At 28.8% G+C, this 20,361-nt stretch overlaps 3 protein-coding genes across 3 annotated transcripts; 2 read left to right on the top strand and 1 right to left on the bottom strand.

Moving 5' to 3' along the window:
* Positions 1-1,733: 1,733 nt before the first annotated feature.
* On the bottom strand, positions 1,734-2,073 carry LOC124935405 (protein RADIALIS-like 2). The gene has a single exon (XM_047475840.1). The coding sequence runs from the start codon at positions 1,998-2,000 to the stop codon at positions 1,734-1,736; it is 267 nt and encodes an 88-aa protein (XP_047331796.1). The 5' UTR covers positions 2,001-2,073.
* Positions 2,074-9,419: 7,346 nt separating this feature from the next.
* LOC124934069 (probable receptor-like serine/threonine-protein kinase At4g34500) lies at positions 9,420-13,288 on the top strand. Its single transcript, XM_047474538.1, has 7 exons — positions 9,420-10,110; positions 11,352-11,456; positions 11,559-11,681; positions 12,185-12,355; positions 12,453-12,582; positions 12,663-12,872; positions 12,962-13,288. Exons 1-7 carry the CDS (start codon positions 9,527-9,529, stop codon positions 13,064-13,066), a joined length of 1,428 nt encoding a protein of 475 aa, XP_047330494.1. The 5' UTR covers positions 9,420-9,526; the 3' UTR covers positions 13,067-13,288.
* Positions 13,289-14,802: 1,514 nt separating this feature from the next.
* On the top strand, positions 14,803-17,668 carry LOC124934215 (ras-related protein RABG3f). The gene is made up of 7 exons (XM_047474713.1): positions 14,803-14,982; positions 15,130-15,156; positions 15,251-15,350; positions 16,732-16,878; positions 16,977-17,057; positions 17,130-17,275; positions 17,441-17,668. Exons 1-7 carry the CDS (start codon positions 14,930-14,932, stop codon positions 17,505-17,507), a joined length of 621 nt encoding a protein of 206 aa, XP_047330669.1. The 5' UTR covers positions 14,803-14,929; the 3' UTR covers positions 17,508-17,668.
* Positions 17,669-20,361: the final 2,693 nt, after the last annotated feature.

The raw sequence follows: 20,361 nt of genomic DNA, 5'->3' as shown, positions 1-20,361 counted from the left end.
CATAAAAAAATAATTCGACCAAAAATCGAATCGTTAAACTAAATAAAAACCAGTCAAAATGAAATCGGTAAGCTACCTGTTCAATTCGATTATAAGAGTTTTTCACAACGCTATATATATGTCTCGAATTTTAAAAAATAATTTTTATTCTTAACCCATTTATGATTTTTTTTAATATAAGAGATGTCTCGTTTATTTTTTTACCACTCAGATTTGAGTTGGTATTGTATTTTGTTTAATTTGTCATTATGTTGAGCCGAATTGAATTTGTTTTCTAAAGATTTTTATAATCAGAATAATACTCTTAACTTTTGGTGGATCATTTGCTATTTATATCTATCGATTATTCTGAGGATATTTTTCGAGTTTGTGTTAATCATCTTCTTAGTAGTTAGAGATGAATTATTTCATTTGAAGATCTTTCATCGGGATAAGATCATTTGTTATGGAGGATTCATATTCTCACATGGAGGGAGGGGCAAAACAATTTTTTTTTTTACATTTTGTCAATTCTTGTGAGAGGGAACATGAAACCTAACCCACATTCCCGGGTGCCTTTTACATGTATTCTCACTTAATTCTTTTAAGTTTTTCATTATTTTGATGATCAATCAACATAATATTTTTCCGTGTTTCTTACCAAACTACGAAGAAAGACAATTTTCACTACCGTTTAAAAAAATTATAAAAATTCTCTCGAAACCGTTTTGATTTGTTAGCTTACCCTACATTTTCACTCCTTATAAAATTCAAACACGCGAGTTCGTCTTTTGAGTCACTATAAGATTGTTTATGGATTAAAATTTTAATTTTTGTAAATTTGTTACACTATTTAAAATCTAAATTCACATTTACTCATTTTAATTTTATACAAATTTATTTTATTATTTATAAATTTATTTTTCATATATAACTATTTTTTAATGAATGAGAATGAACTGCTATAAAAATATTTAGACAATAGTGCTGTATTATTCCCGCCATTTTCAGTTACTCTTCTCTTCCCCATGTTGGCCTGCAAACTGCATACGGAAAACTTTGCGCATCTTTGGATCCAAATATCCAGTCATTGATTCAGGTTCAATTTCATTGCACCTTCTTTTGATTCATTGTTTACATATTATTACTTCATTGATCATTGATTTAGGTTACTTTCCGTTTCAGTTCTAGATTATTGATTAAACAATACGCAGTATATATGTTTTCGATTCATTATCTTATCATGATTCTTCATAATTAGAAAAATAATCATTAACATGAATTTATCTTCAACGATTCAAGTCACAAGATCAGTACTAGTTAATTTCTTCACTTTCTGAATCGATTTATCAGGTGCGATTGTATGAAGTTAGAAATGTCTAAATTAGGTGCGTGGATAGCTTTGTTTAAGTAGATCTCATGATTTAGCTTGTAGAACTCTGAAAAATGAAGATTGAAACTGAAATTTCTACAATACTTAGCTTCAGTTTTCATAAAAGATTTACTTACTAGCAGACACCCCACATGTTCCCCGCTTAAACTCAAAGCGTTTTCAGATGGAATCAAATCCGTGACTTTTTTGTCTCTTAACTCGACTTGTACTATTGGGCTACTTTGGTGGGGTCTTACATAAATGCAAACAGAACTAATGCAGGACAATTTGAACTTGAATTTCATAGATAGATGTTGAAAACAAGTATCATGAGGCTAGCTAGTTCTTAGATTAGTTACTGCAAATTCTCAACTACCTTTCTCTATTTCTGTCCATTGCTCTTCCCTTTGCTGCTTTCTGCATTGGTGGTAATATAGTTCATCAATGGCAATTGTCCCTTCTCAATCTTCTTGATATCTTCAACCAAGATTTCATAGTGTCTCTTTACTTCCTCAGGGGTTTTTCCACCAGCAGCTCTCGCAATTTCGTGCCAGCGATCCGGAGTGTCTTTGTCGTAAACAGCCAAGGCATTTTCAAAAGCTTTGTTTTGACAATCTGTCCAAGAGGATGAGCCATTAGAATATGCCATGGTTTTGACTGAAAATCAGGAATTGGACAGTTGAGAACTCTCCAGGTTAGCTTCTCTATAAGAACCTGTTTCAAATGGTTTATAAATCAATGTTTTCTATTACTATCATGATATTTTAGAGGCATGATACTGAAAGTTGAATGAGGTTAGAAACCAGTAAGCTAAGAGATATACTGACATCTGCTATTTATAGCCTTATGTAGTAGAGATCTTCTATGTGGGTCCTGTCTATCCCCCAATGGAACTTGTGTGAAGTTTCTTGATTTACAATTGCTTTCCATCTATTAGTGTATATATTGATAATGTTAAACATTGGATATTAGTTTAATTCCTAATTAGATTAGTATTCTATTCCTAACCCTATTAGTATTTACAAAATGTTAATAGTATACATATAGGCATAAACTATTGTGTTATCATTCAATTCATGAATTCAAGTGTTTCTGTTTCATCTGCTTCTCAACTGCTTTGCATCAATCACAAATCTTCTTCATTGATGGACTAAATCACTCAGCATTTTCAAGATTTAGTCTTCAACCTCGAGTTGTTGTTATATGTTCTTCCACCTTGAGAATTGATAAGGGGTATTAAGGTATATTTTGATATTCTTAAGCACCTACATAAAATTTTAAATTAGAATTAGAGTAATTCGTCTGGAATAATCGGTTTATGTGTTAATAACCCACCGTTTAAACACAACCCTTACAATTTTACCACCAAAATTCAACAAACCCACACTCCCACCTATAAAATGTCCAATATAGTTTCAGTTCATAAGTCCAAAATAAATATGTTTGATTAGTATTTTATTCCTAGTTAGATTTATAAGCTATTGTTATGATTCAATTCAATTCAATACACTATCTTTCTTTCCTCAATTATCTACAAAAGAGTTGTGTTTTAGAATCAAACTAATTTGCAAGTCTAGTTGTTATTGATCAAAACTTATCCATTTAGCATTGGTTGTGGATTTTTTGAATATGGATATAGCATATGTGATAGACAGATTAGTATTATGTTATATATGTGACAGTGACAGAGGAGGAACAGAGGAATCCATCTCATCATAAAAGATAGGACTCTTGTCCTTTTATGTACCAAACAGAATCAAATACATGTCAAGAAAATCAAATTATGAAATCTTGACACAATCTGTTTTGCTTGGACCTTATCTTTAACTGTAAGCAGAGTAGTACATAAAATTTTCTAAGACATAATGATATACTTAAATGAATAATGTTCTTATTGTTAGTCACCTCCTTAATTTTGTGTTTCATCTGATAAGAGTGTATTGAATTGATTAAATATGTGTTGGATTTTCTTCCCATTATGGTTTCCTGAGTAATATTAGAAATATAGCAAGAACAAATTCATTTATTGTTGATCTTGTTTACATGGAGAAATCATAGCCGAATGAACCATATAGTTCGAGATGTTTTGGTTATTGAATTTTCAAAGGATTTGCTATTTTTTTTCATATAAGTTAGAGACTGTGTTATCAAAAGTCGCGAGAAAAAGGGGAAGGAGTCATGTTCAGGTATATATATTATTTAGTAGCATTGCTTTCAAATAATCCTACAGAGTACTGATAAATAGATCTCTAGTTGAAATTAGTTCAAGAATTTATGGGAAAACAAATTAAGTCAATCGTTACTCTTACATGAACATTAAAACATCTCACTCATTTTTAAAACCATGTATTTTATATGCATAACCAAATCAAGATTGTTTGATGATTAAATTGTTCAATAAAGACTTTGTATAGACTATGGTCATTGTTTACTATATTCAATGCACCAATTAGTTAATTCTCTCATCTAGTTTTCATTATTTTGTTGGAGATCATATATGAGTTGCTGATACATCGGAGAATCTCCTTTTTTTTCTAGGTCTCGATTCTCGATTTTTCCAATGTAAGTTTTTATTTATCATTTTCTAATGTTACCGTTGTGCTGTGTTTAATCGTAAAATTTTCATTTAAACAAATCTCATCTAAACAAATAATACAAACTCTAATATTTAATAACGATTATAAATTATATATAGTAAGACATTTAATTTGGGTTATTTAAATAATAAAATTGTTCAATATAGATTATTAAAAAAATGAGTTATTTAAGAGTTATATTAATAATTTGAAGTATATATATTTATTTATTTTTATTAAATAAATGTTATTTTAGTTGATAATTTAAATGATGTTGCGGCAAAAAGAGGTGGATACCAACCCTAAGTTCCTGGGTTCGAGCCCGTCGGGCGGCAAGTTCTGCGCCTGGTTAAATGATTAAGTGTGTTTGCGGGCTACATACTTAATCCGTTGTCCCATTTTTTTTTTTAAATGATGTTATAGAATTAAAGTTTTTTTAGTTATGAATTTTGTCAAATTTAAAATGCATCACAAAAGTGGTGACCTACAAAAGTTTTTGTAATACAATCAACAGATTTGACAAATTTTTATACATTTTCTATAAAAGAAAAGTTCAATAATAGTTTTTTTATTTATTTAAGGTGGTTATTGATTATTTGAAATTAATCTCAAAAATAAGATAAATAGAACGCATAAGAAATCACATGGTTGTATCCGTACATGCATATGGATAACAGGGAAGAAGCATGAAGATATATATATTACTGTCCTCTGATTGTCATGTCTTCATCCTTTTCAGTCCCAGGATAATTATTATTATTATTATTATACATTTGAGTTTCCCTTTTAAAATTAATCTCTATTTGACAACTTAATTAAAAACATTATTGTTAAAATCTCAATTTTACTATTAGGATTTTATAACTTTATACATGTTCTGCCCTGTGTTGGATCATTTATGATATTTAATTAGTTAAAGTTTTGAATCCTTATTTTAAATGAGGAAAGTTGACATATGTATATTACAAGTGTAAAAAACAAGTTTAAATAAAGAACAATAAATTAAGATTTAGACAAACATGCTTCCACAATTAAAGCTTGAAACATTTTGCACCATCTCAAAAGTAGTTATTCGAATCAATCCCTTCAAAGTGAAGTAGTTCAAGATACGATAAATAAGGTTTAACTAAATTACATGTGTTTGAGCTTTTATTTAAAACTCAATTAATTAAGTGATTTAATCGATTTTTATTAAAGTATAAGTTATTGGGTTAAAAACTATTTTTTTTTTGGTATGATACATTTTCTCATGTATAAAATTGGATACTTATTTGTTATTTATGATAGACTAAATAATGAGACACTATAAATAAGATTATGGTCTCTCAATCCTACACTATTTTCATTTCATTCTCATAACTTTCATGTTAAAAAGAGAATCATTTATAAAATCTAAATTCTTCAACAACTTTCATCAAACTTTAATAAAATGAATTCAAGTGCACATTCAATTTGTCTGGATTTATTGATACATAGACTAAATATATTTTTTTTAATAAAAAGATCAATATTGTAGAATAAATTATAGAATCTAACCGTAAATACCTAAACAAGACAGTAACCAATTATATATATTATTATATAAAAGTAAATGCCTAAATAAGACAATAACCAATTAATATTATGTCTAATACAAACAAACATGTACATTTCACACTTTTATAGGGATAAAATCATCAATAGCCTCCGTAAGGTTATGGGTTCAAGCCTGTTTAGGCGGCCAGATTTGCGCCTGGTTAATTAGTTAAGTGTTTTTGCGGTATACGTATTTAACCCGCGAGGAATAGTCCTACTCTAAAGAAGAAACGAAACTCAAACATTCTAAAAAAAAAAAATAACCATGCAATAACCTTACCTTCCATTCTTGTGTTCCTTATTAAGGTTAACCATGATATAATCCTTTTGATTTCTCCATTGAATTAATAATGCAATATTGCTCATTCTCTGGTTGATAAGGCTTTGATAATATACATTTGTAAAAAGAATTTCAATATTTGTTCTTGTTGGTTCTTTGTATAATTTGCTTTTTGAAAAAGATGCTCCATCAAATTACTATTCCCATCAATCCATCATCTATAATCCAAACTAGTACACCAATCCACTGGAGAATTTATATCAACCTTACCCTACATTCTATAACAAGTTCCTATATAGTCACAACATAAAGAATCTTATTAATGTTTCATGGAAATAGTTTATTTCACATACTATTTTTTGGAAATTTGAAAAGCACTCAAATGTTTCTTAGTTATTTTTATTATTACTTTTATAGTAATTAAAATGGCCATTGCATAAAGTCATTATGGTGGGAAAGTAAAACAAAATAAAATCTGAGATCTTCAAAGAGATAGTTCTGGCCTGAAGGCTTCAGCTGACCTAGACTCACTTTTTTTAAACTTATATAAATAAACCAAATATTTATAAAAAAAATAGTTTGTAGAAAAAAGGTGGGATTTTGGGTATATTGGGATTACCTCATGACCCAACTCTAACTCTAACTATATGGTCCACGAGATGATAATTGGAATTGGTCCCTCGTCGAGAGGGACCAATGCATCTTACATTACCGATGCATTACCCAAACCACATTAAAGATATTCTCTATAGGAGATTTCAAACACACATGGACTTTCTAATTTATGAAAGTATGTGTTAATCTTAAGTAGTATTTGATATTTAAAGTGTTAATTATAAATGTTAAGTTGTTATTATCAAACATATTTGTTAATTATTTTGTGTTGATAGAGTTATATATAAATGTTAAGTTTATAAACAATCTATTAGCATAAACTACATAACTACAATAGAAAAAAATCATTAATTATCATGAGGGATGTGAGTACTTATGAAAATGAGACGGATAAGAGTACTTCAACGGAAGGATCGAAACCACATTCGTACACCGATAATTTATCTGGATAGGTCGAATTATTGGAAACAAATAAAAATATATTTTTTTAATATTATCCCCGTTTTGTTCGGTTTTAGAAAATACCCACAAAACACATTATAATATATTCTCTAGAAATATTTTTTTTTATTATATATAATAAAATTATATAAAAGAATGTTTTGATGTAATATGTTAAAAATTCATATTAATATAAAAAATAAACTTAAAATTCATGTACGTGTGAAGACTAAATAAATATATTTAATTGTATTTATTAATTTATTAGTATTCGGAGTGGATTTCAGAACGAAAATACAAATATCATCTCGCTCTATCCCTGATCAACTATCGGTCAAACCGTAGAAAACTCGTCTTAAACACGACAATTCAGATAAGAATTCTGGACGAATTATTATTATATCTTAATCATTATCAAGTCATTTTGGTAATAATATATACTAATCAGAAAAATAATTTATAAATATGTATATATTTATTATTCAAAAACCGATTATAGTAAATAACTTTGATATTTATTGTGTATCATGTCTTACTTTGGAGCCAATTGCCATAAATATGAGAGAAATAGAGAGGTGGGTCTTTATCTCTTTAGATATAAATATAAATGCATGCAACCACCACCTCTTAGGTTGTAAAACTGATTTGATGTCTCATTTTGTTTTTCAAATAATTTCTTATATCAATCAATACAAATATTATAAAAAATGTTGTTTTGTTTTCTTAACTTGAATCAAAAGTACATCTTACCTTTTCACTCATTTTTGCTCCTTAATTTTTTTTAAACGATATTTACATCTACGTGATCTTAAAAGAAAAAATATTTATGTCAATTATTGCGATTATATATATGAAAAAACTTTATAAATAATAAAAAATTAATCAATTAAAGTATCTTAATTGACAAAATATTAGTGTTTAAGAGACTAAATATCACGAATTCAATTATAACTTATTAAGTTGGATGAAAATCACAAAAATTAGAATAATTTTAGTTTCATATCTATAATAATAATAATAAATTATAAAAAAAAAACAAAAATTTAAATCATTATTAAAACTAGCATGTAGCCCATGCATTTGCAAGAGTAATAATAAAAAAACCGTAAAAAAAATTACGAATAACTTTTTTAATTTTATTTTTAATCGTTTTCAATTTATGGGCGGGTAAATTAAAAATTCGACCCAAGTATTCATTTACTCTCACCTATATATTCAAATTAACCACAACTCTCGACCCGACAATCTGGACACTTGAAAAATTAAGCATATAAATTAAAACTTAACTCTCATTGAGAACATTTTAATTTAAATAGAATTATATTAGTCACACCTAAAACTCGGATAATTTTATTTATTTATTTATTGAATTTGTTTTTATTAAAATAATTAAATTTTTTAATAAATGGTATGTAACGAACACCTCTCTTCTTAAGGTTAAAAGTGTAGCGTCGGCAAATGGGAAAGTTGGGTTGCCCGTTGGCACACAACGGTTACGTTACGTATATTTGAATTTTGCGGTGACTCAAAATCATTTATAATTATAATATTTAATTATTAGGTGGAATATGGGACCCACCCATTACTTCTTATATTCACGTACATGTCCTTTTTGCCCCTAAAGCATACGCGCCCATTTCACATATTTTCACATTTCTATTTAAATTATAAAAATATATCTTAAAATCATCAAATAAATAATTTATAATATTAAAAAAATATAAATATTCATATTATTTAATTAGTTAAATATTAACTTATAAATATAAACGACTTGTATATGAATAAAAATGTTACTTTTTATTATAAAAATATTAAATGAACACTCATCATCATAGTTAAGTGATAAAATATAAATCAAATACTTATGTCATCAATGTCATGGTTTGGACTTTGGAATCTTTTTACCTAAACTATTTAAATTTATTTTTTTATTGAATTAATGAACTTATTTTTTTTTATTTTTTTAATCTATTTTATCATTTATTTAATCAAAAAATTGTATTTCAAAAATTATTATCTCTAAAATATTTTAAATTATTATTAATTCATTTTATATTTGATTTAATTATTATTTAAAATTAGTTTTAAAACATGTGAATATACATAGAATTTAAACAACTCAATTTTAATTTGTGACATTTTAATGTTTTGATAGATAGAATGTAGTGTGACTATTTTTAAATTTAACAACTTAATTCAATTTGTGACAACCCTAAAAAGAATAAATTAAACTCATTTTTATTATTAAATAAAATATAAAATTATTTATAAATTTAAATAATTTATTTATCAAACAAGACTTAATGGAACTAGAACATTATGTCATAAACCAAATATTATATTATATTATATTATATGACAAATGACAACCTGTATTTCCTTTATTTATCAAAATTTAATTAGTCATTTATTAAAATATCTAATTTTAAGTAATTTCATCAATCATTTACTATTCATCAACATAAATATTATATTATTTCCTTTACTAAAAATAATAATAATTAATAATTTCCTTGTTATTTAGTAAATATTCAACTTTTCACCAAAAATAAATAATAAAGCTTCCATTCTCACTCTACTTTAGCTTTCTTCTTCTTCTTCATCATCCCGTTATAATGCTAACAGCTATATTCTCACCATTCTTCTTCTTCTTCTTCTTCTGATCATCAAATCAGAAACAAAACAATGGCGATTTCATTCTTCAATCGTTTAAACACTCCGATCTTTGGAATCAAACTCTATATTCTAGCCGGCGTTTTCTTCATATTCGCGATTGTGATTTCTGTTCTAACCTATCTATGTCTCTGTTCATCTTCAAAGAGAATGCGGTATCGGAAACGCGTAAACGCGGATACCCATCAAAAGATGCATCAAAAGGTGGAGTCTTTGCCTATTGTGGGTAAAGAGAGTATAGATCGTATGGATGATTCTAGGGTTGAGGTAATTGGAAAGTTTCGGTTAGGTCAAGAGCTTGGGATTGAGATTGAAGGTAAGGAGAAGAAGAAGAATGAATCGAGTTATTCAGGTAGTAATAAGTCTGTTGGTAGTCAAAGTGAGGTTTCTATATATTCCGGCGACGGCGGCGGCGGCGGAGGAGGAGGAGTTAATAATGTGGGTTGGGGAAGGTGGTATAGTTTTAAGGAGTTGGAAATGGCGACTAATTTCTTTTGTCAAAATCATGTTGTTGGTGAAGGAGGTTATGGTATTGTTTATAAAGGGATTTTACAAGATGGCTCTGTTATTGCTGTTAAAGATCTTCTTAATAACAAGTAAGTATTTTGAATTTGATTCAATTTGGGTTTTAATTGTGTTTGAACAGTGAGTTTGATCTGAATCTGGTATGTTTTATTGAAAAGAAATCATAAATTTTCATGTGATGAGATATGTGTTTGTGACCCTGTTTTGATCCCCTGTTTTTATCTTGAAAACTTTTAATTGGGTTTTGATTGTGTTTGAAAAGTGAGTTTGATCTGAATTTGGTATGTTTTATTGAAAAGAATTATAAATTTTCATGTGATAAGACATGTGTTTGATCCCCTGTTTTTATCTTGAAAACTTGTAATTGGGTTTTGATTGTGTTTGAAAAGTGAGTTTGATTTGAATCTGTATGTTTTATTGAGAAAAAAAACATGAAATTTGTGATAAGACATGTTTTTGTGACCCTGTTTTGATCCTCTGTTTTTATTGCAAATTTAACAATTAGTTAACTTTTATAGGTTGATTATAAGATGGATTAAAGGGTTCTCTTTAAAAAACACTTTTATTAGAATAATTTGCTTGGATTGACATTGATTAGTCTATTTGGAAAATGTTATTTTGAGATAATAATATCTAACATAATCAAGATCATATTGGGAAATTGCAAAATTTTTTTTTATCTTTTTTTGGTTTTGTGATTGTCTTAGTATTATAGTACAATTTTTGGTTTCATTTTTGTGATATATAGATTGTTTTATATATGATGAATCATGGATCATAACAAATAGGCTTGATTTAATATAATTTAGTTTGGATAGTATCTATGAAACTCTATATTTTTAAACACTCTATAGTCATTAGTTGTAGTGAATAAGTTATCTCGTATAAATAAAATCAAATATATTTGATCGCTTAACAAATAAGAAGAATAAGTTGAAGCGATTAACAACGTTTAAAGAACTAGCTGAATCAAACTTGACCTTAATTGAGATCTTGATTTGGAACCAGTCTTATCTTATCCATACTTTTGTACTTTTAATTATTATGTTTTTTTCATCTTTACTGACCCCATCTTGTTTCTATTTAACCTTCTTGTCTCCTCTTTACCTTTCCTCACATGCATTCTTTTACAGCTTTAAAATTCTTATAATCATTACATTCTTCTCTTTTTCTATGATATGGTCTCATGTAACACCTTTATTTATCACAATGAAGCTTTGATCTCACTCAACTATAACTTTTTTTTACCTTTTTACTGCACTTATGATTGTTAATAATTTAAATTTTACATTATCATTGTTTGTTTGATTAGGGGTCAAGCTGAGAAAGAATTTAAGGTGGAAGTTGAAGCAATTGGTAAAGTAAGGCATAAGAACTTGGTGGGTCTTTTAGGGTTTTGTGCAGAAGGTGCTCAAAGGTTATAAATATATATCTTTAATTCTTAAACCTCTAAGTTTCTTTTGTTTCAATTTTACTTTTTTTGTTTATCAAATTGAAGTGTGATCTTATTATTCTTTAGGCTACTTGTGTATGAGTATGTGGATAATGGGAACTTGGAACAATGGTTACATGGTGATCTTGGACCGGTTAGCCTTCTAACATGGGAGACTCGAATGAATATCGCTATTGGAACTGCTAAAGGGTAAGAGATCTTGGTTCTTAAAAGGGTTTTTTCGAGATTTGTGTTCTATGGTAAATTTCACGGTTTTGAGAATACAACTTCTCACTTTTTCATTTTTAAAAAATAAGTATTTTTCGAATTTTGTCTTAGTTAATAGCATGACCCCAGTCAATAGTCATTACTCTCTTTTAAATCAAAGTAGAAAAATGCAAGTACTTATTTGAATGAAGTTAAATTGATAATCTTTATAAATTATTTCAACTCATAAATCTAAACAAATTAACTTAAAATACTTAGTTTATTCCTTGGTAATATAGTACAATTAATTAAAAGACAACATTAACATTTGAGAGTTAATCAAATTCTTGATATTAGATTCACATATTATAAATCAACATACATTATGAAGTACTTAAAATTCATATATTTTCATTTTATTTATTTATTTGTCATATACTTAACTAATTAAGCACTTAATATTTATTCTTCTAACACTTAATTTTTCAATTTTATTTTCATTGCAGGCTGGCTTACTTGCACGAAGGGTTAGAACCTAAAGTGGTCCATCGCGATGTAAAATCGAGTAACATACTCCTCGACAGTAAATGGAACGCTAAAGTATCTGATTTTGGTCTGGCTAAGTTATTGGGACCCGAGAAAAGCTATGTAACCACTCGAGTTATGGGAACATTCGGGTCTGTTTGCTTGTGTTCACTCTCGAGATTTAAAATGATCAGTTTTGTTTATTACTTTTGAATAAAACCAAATTTCTTGTGTTATTTCTCGATACAGATATGTTTCTCCCGAGTATGCAAGCACGGGAATGCTGAACGAGGGAAGTGATGTTTACAGTTTCGGGGTTCTCCTCATGGAAATTATAACCGGAAGGTGTCCTGTTGATTACACAAGACCACAAGGAGAAGTAATAAAAATAATAATTTGAAATCCTTAATTTTATCATCAAATTTTCGTTTTCAAATAATTTTTATGTCTGTTTTTTAGATGAACTTGGTTGAGTGGTTTAGAGGAATGGTGGCAAGTCATAGAGGTGAAGAGGCTGTTGATAACCGAATCAAAGTTCAGCCTCCAGCTAGGGCTTTGAAACGATTATTGTTAATTTGTCTTCGATGCACTGATATGGATGCGAGTAAGCGACCGAAGATGGGCCAAATTGTACACATGTTGGAGGCCGATGAGTTTCCTTTTCGATCTGTAAGTTGATGCTATAATATAGTTGGTTGATGTCAAATAAGTAGTATAGTTTTAAATGGTTTATATTTTCGCTTTTTTAATATATATAGGAAGCTCGGAAAATGCGTGAGACGGCTGCACGTCACCCTCGTGTGGAATTGAGCGAGAAATGTGGATTTAAAGATGGAGATGTTCGTGGTTCTATCGAGAGATGATATTTATTGGTAACATCTTATTACGGTTTACATGGTTGTGAAAAGAATTGCAATTGATAGTTTCAAAACAATTGAATTGACTATGTTATTTTAAGTTAGTTTATTCTCTAAAACTTTTGCAAGATTATGTAAATATAATATATGGTCATAGTAACATTTTATCTTCAAGAAATTCATCATTGAGATTATTAGTTGTGGCAATGAAATGCTAATGTTTTTCTATATCAAAATATACAAAATTATTATGTAGAGTGCAACTATTTAGTGCCCACAAGTTATATAATTGAATTTTAAACTTGGACCATTTTAAAAAAATATTAAATTTATTTCAGTTTTAACCTGCCTTTGATGGCTATTAGTAAACCTTAGTACAAAAGTGTAGCCTTGGTTTGGTTTCTTAAAGATGATAATTTAGGGGTTTTTTTATGTGAAAATTCAATACCTCACTAGTTCATTAAAATTTTAATTAAATTGTTCAATTAGTAATTATTCAATACTTAAATTTCACAGTTTATTGGGCTTGCAATTTGATTAATTAGAAAATTATACCTACAATTTGTTTTATTTTAAATAATAATAATAATAAAATTACATGTGTAGTTATATTTTTGTTTTACAAATAACATTTTAAATATTAAAATTAAAAAATAATTATTAACTATCAATTTTATATGTAACCTAATGTACATTTGTAAATTTTTAACAATAATAGATAAATAGTTGAGTTTTGTGTTGGACTTAAAATACTCAGCTATGTAACCCAATAATGTAATAGTAGGTCGGTTTGGTGGTTCAACTACTAATAATGTGAGCGATTTTAAAAACTAACATTTTTTGTTTGGTCGATTTTATTGATTTTCGAGTCGGTTTAATTATTTTTTTACACTTAGTAATAATTTTTTTTTTTAAAAAGTGTGGTCGATTTAACTTATCTAAGATACTCTTATTTTGTATATCATTTGATCTAAAGTAAATAGAAAATTTTAAAACAAAGTTAGATACTAAAACTACTTCGGATGAGAGACCCGACAATCATATAATCGATCTAGAAAAAACACGGTTAAATTAACTTTCTTTTTGTTAAAAAAAATTTTAGATATATTAATTGTTATCATTTTTATTTCTTCACAAAAACTTAATAATGAACTAATACAAACTTTTTAAATGATAACAATGGTTCATAAAAACCAAACTTTACATATTCGATTTGATTAGATGACTCTAAAAAACCTCTTAAATATGCTGTGACCAGCGTATAAATTTAATTGCGCAAACGACACCTCAAAATATTCTAATGAAATTATCCCGTCGCGTAACGCGAAAGACAGGATTGTCTCGCGAAGGAAAGACATTCTAATCGATCTATAATTGCATTACTTCAATGGTGTCATCGCGAGATGATCTTGTCATTCGCGAGACGATCTTGCCCGGGTATTCTGAACTTTTTACAGGCTTTTCCGTCGCGAGACGATCCTACCATTCGCGTTACGCGACGGAGGTATTTTCGTCCGAATATTTTGAAGTGGTCACCCGCGCAATTAAACCAGCGCATTTAAGAGACATTTTAGGGTCGTGATATTTAGATTATCTTAAATTTAAGATCATTCTAGCATCCATTATAATAATAAATAAATCATTTTAAAAATTTAAAATAAATAAATAAAAAGAATTGCTTAACCAGAAATGAAGAATTGGAATGGTTATTATAACCTACCAGTCAACACATGTACATACATAAAGTTTCATTTCAACACGGAGAAGAAGGGTTAGAGAAATTTATTGGACTGTCAACAACAGTTAATCATAATCTCTCCATCGCCGTCGCCGTCGCCGGAATCATAATCAAAGCTTCTCAATTCAATCATGCCTTCCCGGCGAAGAACGCTTCTCAAGGTCATAATCCTCGGCGACAGCGGGTGAGTTATACTGAACCGACCTATATACGATAATACGATCCTCTACTCTTCTTCAGTTGACTTCCTATTCACTAATTTATTGAGATCTATGTTTAATTTTCTCATAACTGCTTCGTTTTGTCTTCTTTTTTCAATAATGTGTTGCAGGGTAGGGAAGACGTCATTAATGAATCGGTATCCTTCTTGCTTTCAAATTTACTTTATATGATTCAAATCTTTTACTTTATCTTCTCAATTTTTGTTGTATTTCTTCAATGCATGTTTGTAGATATGTTAATAAGAAGTTCAGCAATCAGTATAAAGCAACTATTGGAGCTGATTTCTTGACAAAAGAAGTGCAATATGAAGACAGACTCTTCACATTGCAGGTCAGAAATGTTTATTCATAACAAATTAAGAGATTTCATACTGTTAGTTGCAAGAAACAAAGAATTACCATTATAACAGGCTAAACTGGCATTTTGGTACTGCTGTGTAATGAGTGGTTTACAGTTTGGCTTAGATTATAGGATAAGAAAGGTGGGGGTTTCTTGGAGAGTATATTTTGACATGATAAACAAAGAGTGTGCTAGGAAAGGAAAGATATTGGGCTGTTTTGGTATGCATTTTTTTAATCTGAATTATTATTGGACAAAATCTACATTTGCTATGATTTCCATAATCACTATGATCTGGAATATAATCTGGATCATGATGTAGAAGAATCTCTACATCAAATAAAGTAAAAAATACACTATAATCTGGATCTTGATGTAGAAAATAATCTTTATACAAAATGAAACAAAAAATTACACTATAATTTGGATCGTCGTCTAGAAAAAATCTTATACCAACCTGAAAAGAAATCACTTCCAACTTTAAAATTTTCAATTTTCCAATGGGATCGCAGTTGGGCTCTTATCAAGCTTTTTGAAGCTGACTTAGATCCCTCATTCTTGGACCTTTTTAAATGACTGATTGTCCCTTCACTTGTGTGGCTATATTTTTCTCTGTTTTGGTGGGGGAGGTGGAAGATTCTATAGAAATCTCCTTCATTCTTCTTCACTGCAAGATTTTGTAGAAATCTCCTTCTTTCTTCTGATACAGCACCAATTAGAATAAGAGAAAAACTTAACTCAATCAACCAATTAATACCTTGATGAGGATGAATAAGAGTGCCAATAGTATACGATTCTACAATTGCAGATGAAATATGGTTAAAATTGTAAAGGTGAGGATAGATTGAATTGGAAGAGATGAGATAGAGAGAACCTTCAATAGATTCAAGTTAATTCTCAAATAATGGCATAACCCGAACCACCTTCTGTTATTCCTTATACATTCTCCCAACCGCCTAATTGTTTTCCTGCCAATAGTTATACTGGCCCAACTAATTACTCGTTGGAGTCTTGGAGACTTAGGGTAGTGTTGTTATACCGCTTCTCATTTCCTTGCTAGCCGAACTAAATTACCCACCATCTTATTCTAGGGTTAGTAACCTTAACCCTAGTTATTCTCTTGTAACCAAACCAATTAATAAATAAAACTATTAATTTTGAAACATAAATAATAATTTATACAACAGTTACATCATACTCATTCAACCCTTAGCCCTAAAAAGAATGTGTTCAATTTCTACTATTGGTTGTCAATAACCACTGATTCTTTGTTTTGTTTTGTTTTGTTTGAGGTTTTAATCTCTGTGACAATCCTCGAACATCTTCACCTGTTTTGTGAAACTATGGATCTGACCGTTTATAACTTTTTCAGATATGGGATACAGCAGGGCAAGAAAGGTTTCAAAGTCTAGGTGTTGCTTTTTACAGAGGAGCTGATTGCTGTGTTCTTGTGTATGATGTAAATGTAATGAAGTCATTTGACCATCTTAACCATTGGAGGGATGAGTTTCTTAAGCAGGTATCTTCCCCATCTTTTTTTCTAAGAAAGTTTCTTTCCTTTGATCTATTTAGCATCTGTATATATATGAAAATTGAAATGATGAACTTTGTCTATAGGCAAGCCCTTCGGATCCAGAAAACTTTCCATTTGTTGTCATAGGAAACAAGACCGATATCGAAGGTGGAAACAGTAGAGTGGTATGTATTAATGCTATTTATATATTCTCTTTATGTTCGGTTCGTATTATAATAAATTTATTATGATTACAGGTCTCGGAGAAAAGGGCTAAAGCTTGGTGCGCCTCAAAAGGAAACATTCCCTACTTTGAAACATCTGCAAAAGAGGGCATAAATATTGAAGAAGCTTTTCAGTGTATAGCTAAAGATGCTCTTAACAGTGGAGAAGAAGAAGAAATGTAAGCAAGACTAAATATTGACCCTATTTGAAAACACTTTAAGTGGCCTAACTGACCAAAGGTCTCAAGTTCAAGTTTGATTCCCACAAAAAAACGCTTTAAGTTAGTTGAAGTGGCACTACGAGGGATCGGGCTTTAAGTTTGGTTTGTGTTATTTGTGTGTAGATATCTTCCAGATACAATTGATGTTGGAGGCAGCGATCAACAGAGGTCAACTGGATGTGAGTGCTAAGTATTAAGGTACAATAATGGTTCTTATTATCATTTGTTAAATAAAAAGTTCTTTCAGAACAGGAAATTATGACTATATTCTCTGCATACTTGTAAATCATTAATTTGTCTTGAAGTATATTTGTTTCTTCTATATATTTGATTATGGAAAATGAATTGGGATATGTGACTGATTCTCATGTGGGTACGAAAGTCTGAAAGAGTTACAAATTCGATTTTTACTGAGAACCTTTAATTTTGAGACAACATTTTAGAAACAGTTTTTCCTCATTTTGATGTCGGTGGGTCAAGTCGCCCCCTGATATTTGAGATCTTTGGTCGGATTAGGGTTAATTGAGTTAATCTAAAAAATTGCACTATTCATTCATATATTCTTTTATTAAAAACTTTATTTTAATTTTAATGTTTTTAATCAAATAATCTACTTTCAATACTTTATAAGTATTAACTAATAGAATCCCACCAAGTAGCCCAATGGTAAAAGTCGACTTAAGAGACCAAAATATCACGGGTGATTCCATCTGAAAGCGCTTAAGCGAGGAACATAATCGTGTGGTGCTATGCTAGTTCTTATTTAATTCAAATAAGTATTAAATAACATAGTTATAAGTATTAACTAACATATTAATTATAAATAACTTAGTACATTGAAAGTTCCTAGTTACTATCATCACACATATTTGAGCTGTTTATTACATTTTCTAACCTAGTGAATGTTATTCAACCAAAGCTGGTATACATTCTCATTTAATTCCCTAAAGAAAAAAAAAGTATTAACTAACAGATTAATTATAAATAACTTATAACTCATAAATGGTTTATTTTATTTTATTTTATATTCAATAAAGAAGTTAATAAGACAACTCAAAATCAAAATGTTATTTAAATTAATATGATTTTATTTACACTATTAAGCAAATATTCTTTTAATTGAGAATGTTAAATAATTACTCTATTTATCTTAGTTACCAACTTTTTTATAACCACATAAAATGTTTCTTGCTTAACTAAAATTACTCTTATATTCAATTAGGGATATAAACGAGTCGAGTTCTAACTAGTCCTAGCACGAGTTCGGTTTGACTCGTTTTTTATTGGCTCGAGCTTGATCGAACTTTCAATATTAAGTGCCTCAAATTTAAATATATTCATATATTAATTTCTTATATTAAAAAAATCATAATAGAAGTCGAGAGTCCTCTCAAGAAAAATAGTTTCAAGTCGTGTATTGTATTTGAGATTAACTTGAAAACATATTTAACTCCATTAAATTTATTTTGAAAAATAAAACACTTTATAGTGAAATAAAAATAGTTCTAATATTATAAAATATAATAAATTACATATATTAAATAATATTATAATATAATTATATTTTGATTTGGTTTTCAAAAATTATATTTATGTAATTAAATTAATATTAAATGTATTTATTAATTTATAAATATTATTTTGGTATATCATGATATACGAAATATTGAAAATTTTATACGTATTTTTACCGTACCAATAATTTTGGTATCGGTATCATACCTTATTTTTTTTGGTATACCGAAAAAATCGATATTCTCGATATATTGCGGTATGATATTTTTGATATACCTATAATATCAAGAATATTCCTCGCTCCTATGTATATTTTATGTTATATTACATAAATATAATATTTTTGTATAATGATTAACAAATATAATATTGTCGGGTAGAGTTAAATATTTTTTAATATAAAGTCTTCAAAATTTAAAATTTTATAATATAATTTTTTTCCTAGCTAGTTCTATATATCAAAATCTATAAAGAACCCATCTTCGATCTACCATTGTTGCAGACAAATCTAAACAAGAGATGGTTAGGAAAAATCAAATCATTCAAAAAGTCATAGGAAGATTTGAAATTTGGAAAACAAGATAGAAAATAAGATTAGTGAATAATTAAATTTTAAGGGAGGTCCATAAGAAATAAACTCATAAATAGTCTTATAAGTATGTTTCAAATTTTGATTAAAAAAAGTAAAATATAATAAATAAAAATTTATATGATTAGACTCGAAAAAGCTCGACAGGTCATCAACCTAAGTTCGAATTCGGCTCGAATCTTAAATGAGCCGGTTCGAGATCGGCTCAATATATGTTTTAAATTAAAAGATTTTTTTTTTAAATGAAGAGAATCTTACAAATGTAGATAAAATATATTATCTAGAAGCATGGGACAACAAATCAAACAACTTTCCAAACACATTTTTATTTCATATCACAATACATTACTAAAATATCCCATGACATTATTCAAAAGAAACAAGAGAAATCAAAGGAAATAGAACACGACAGACATGCGTAGATGATAAATAGTTACTACAAATTACCCACAGGATCATATATAACCCTTCATGGCCTCAAAGTTCTTTGCCAATTATTTTTCATCTATGGATTTCGGCTCCTCGGAGAATAACTTCTTCCCTTGTATTTCATCATTTTTGTCACCATGATAGAAAGGCATGAGCGACTTCGGTTCAAAGTCCTCGGAAAACTGCTTATTTTTTTGTACTTTTCCGCTATTTTTATCACCATGATAAAGTAAAAATGTATATGGCTCGTCCCCAGAGAATGACTTCTTCCCTTGTATTTCATCATTTTTGTCACCATGATAGAAAGGCATGAGCGACTTCGGTTTAAAGTCCTCGGAAAACTGCGTATTTTTTTGTACTTTTCCGTTATTTTTATCACCATGATAAAGTAAAAATGTATATGGCTTGTCCCCAGAGAATGACTTCTTCCCTTGTATTTCATCATTTTTGTCACCATGATAGAAAGGCATGAGCGACTTCGGTTCAAAGTCCTCGGAAAACTGCTTATTTT

This window comes from Impatiens glandulifera, chromosome 4 (genome assembly GCF_907164915.1).
Source record: "Impatiens glandulifera chromosome 4, dImpGla2.1, whole genome shotgun sequence".
Classification (NCBI taxonomy): domain Eukaryota; kingdom Viridiplantae; phylum Streptophyta; class Magnoliopsida; order Ericales; family Balsaminaceae; genus Impatiens; species Impatiens glandulifera.
Note: the sequence above shows the minus strand (reverse complement) of the source record. Positions and strands in the feature narration are given on the sequence as shown.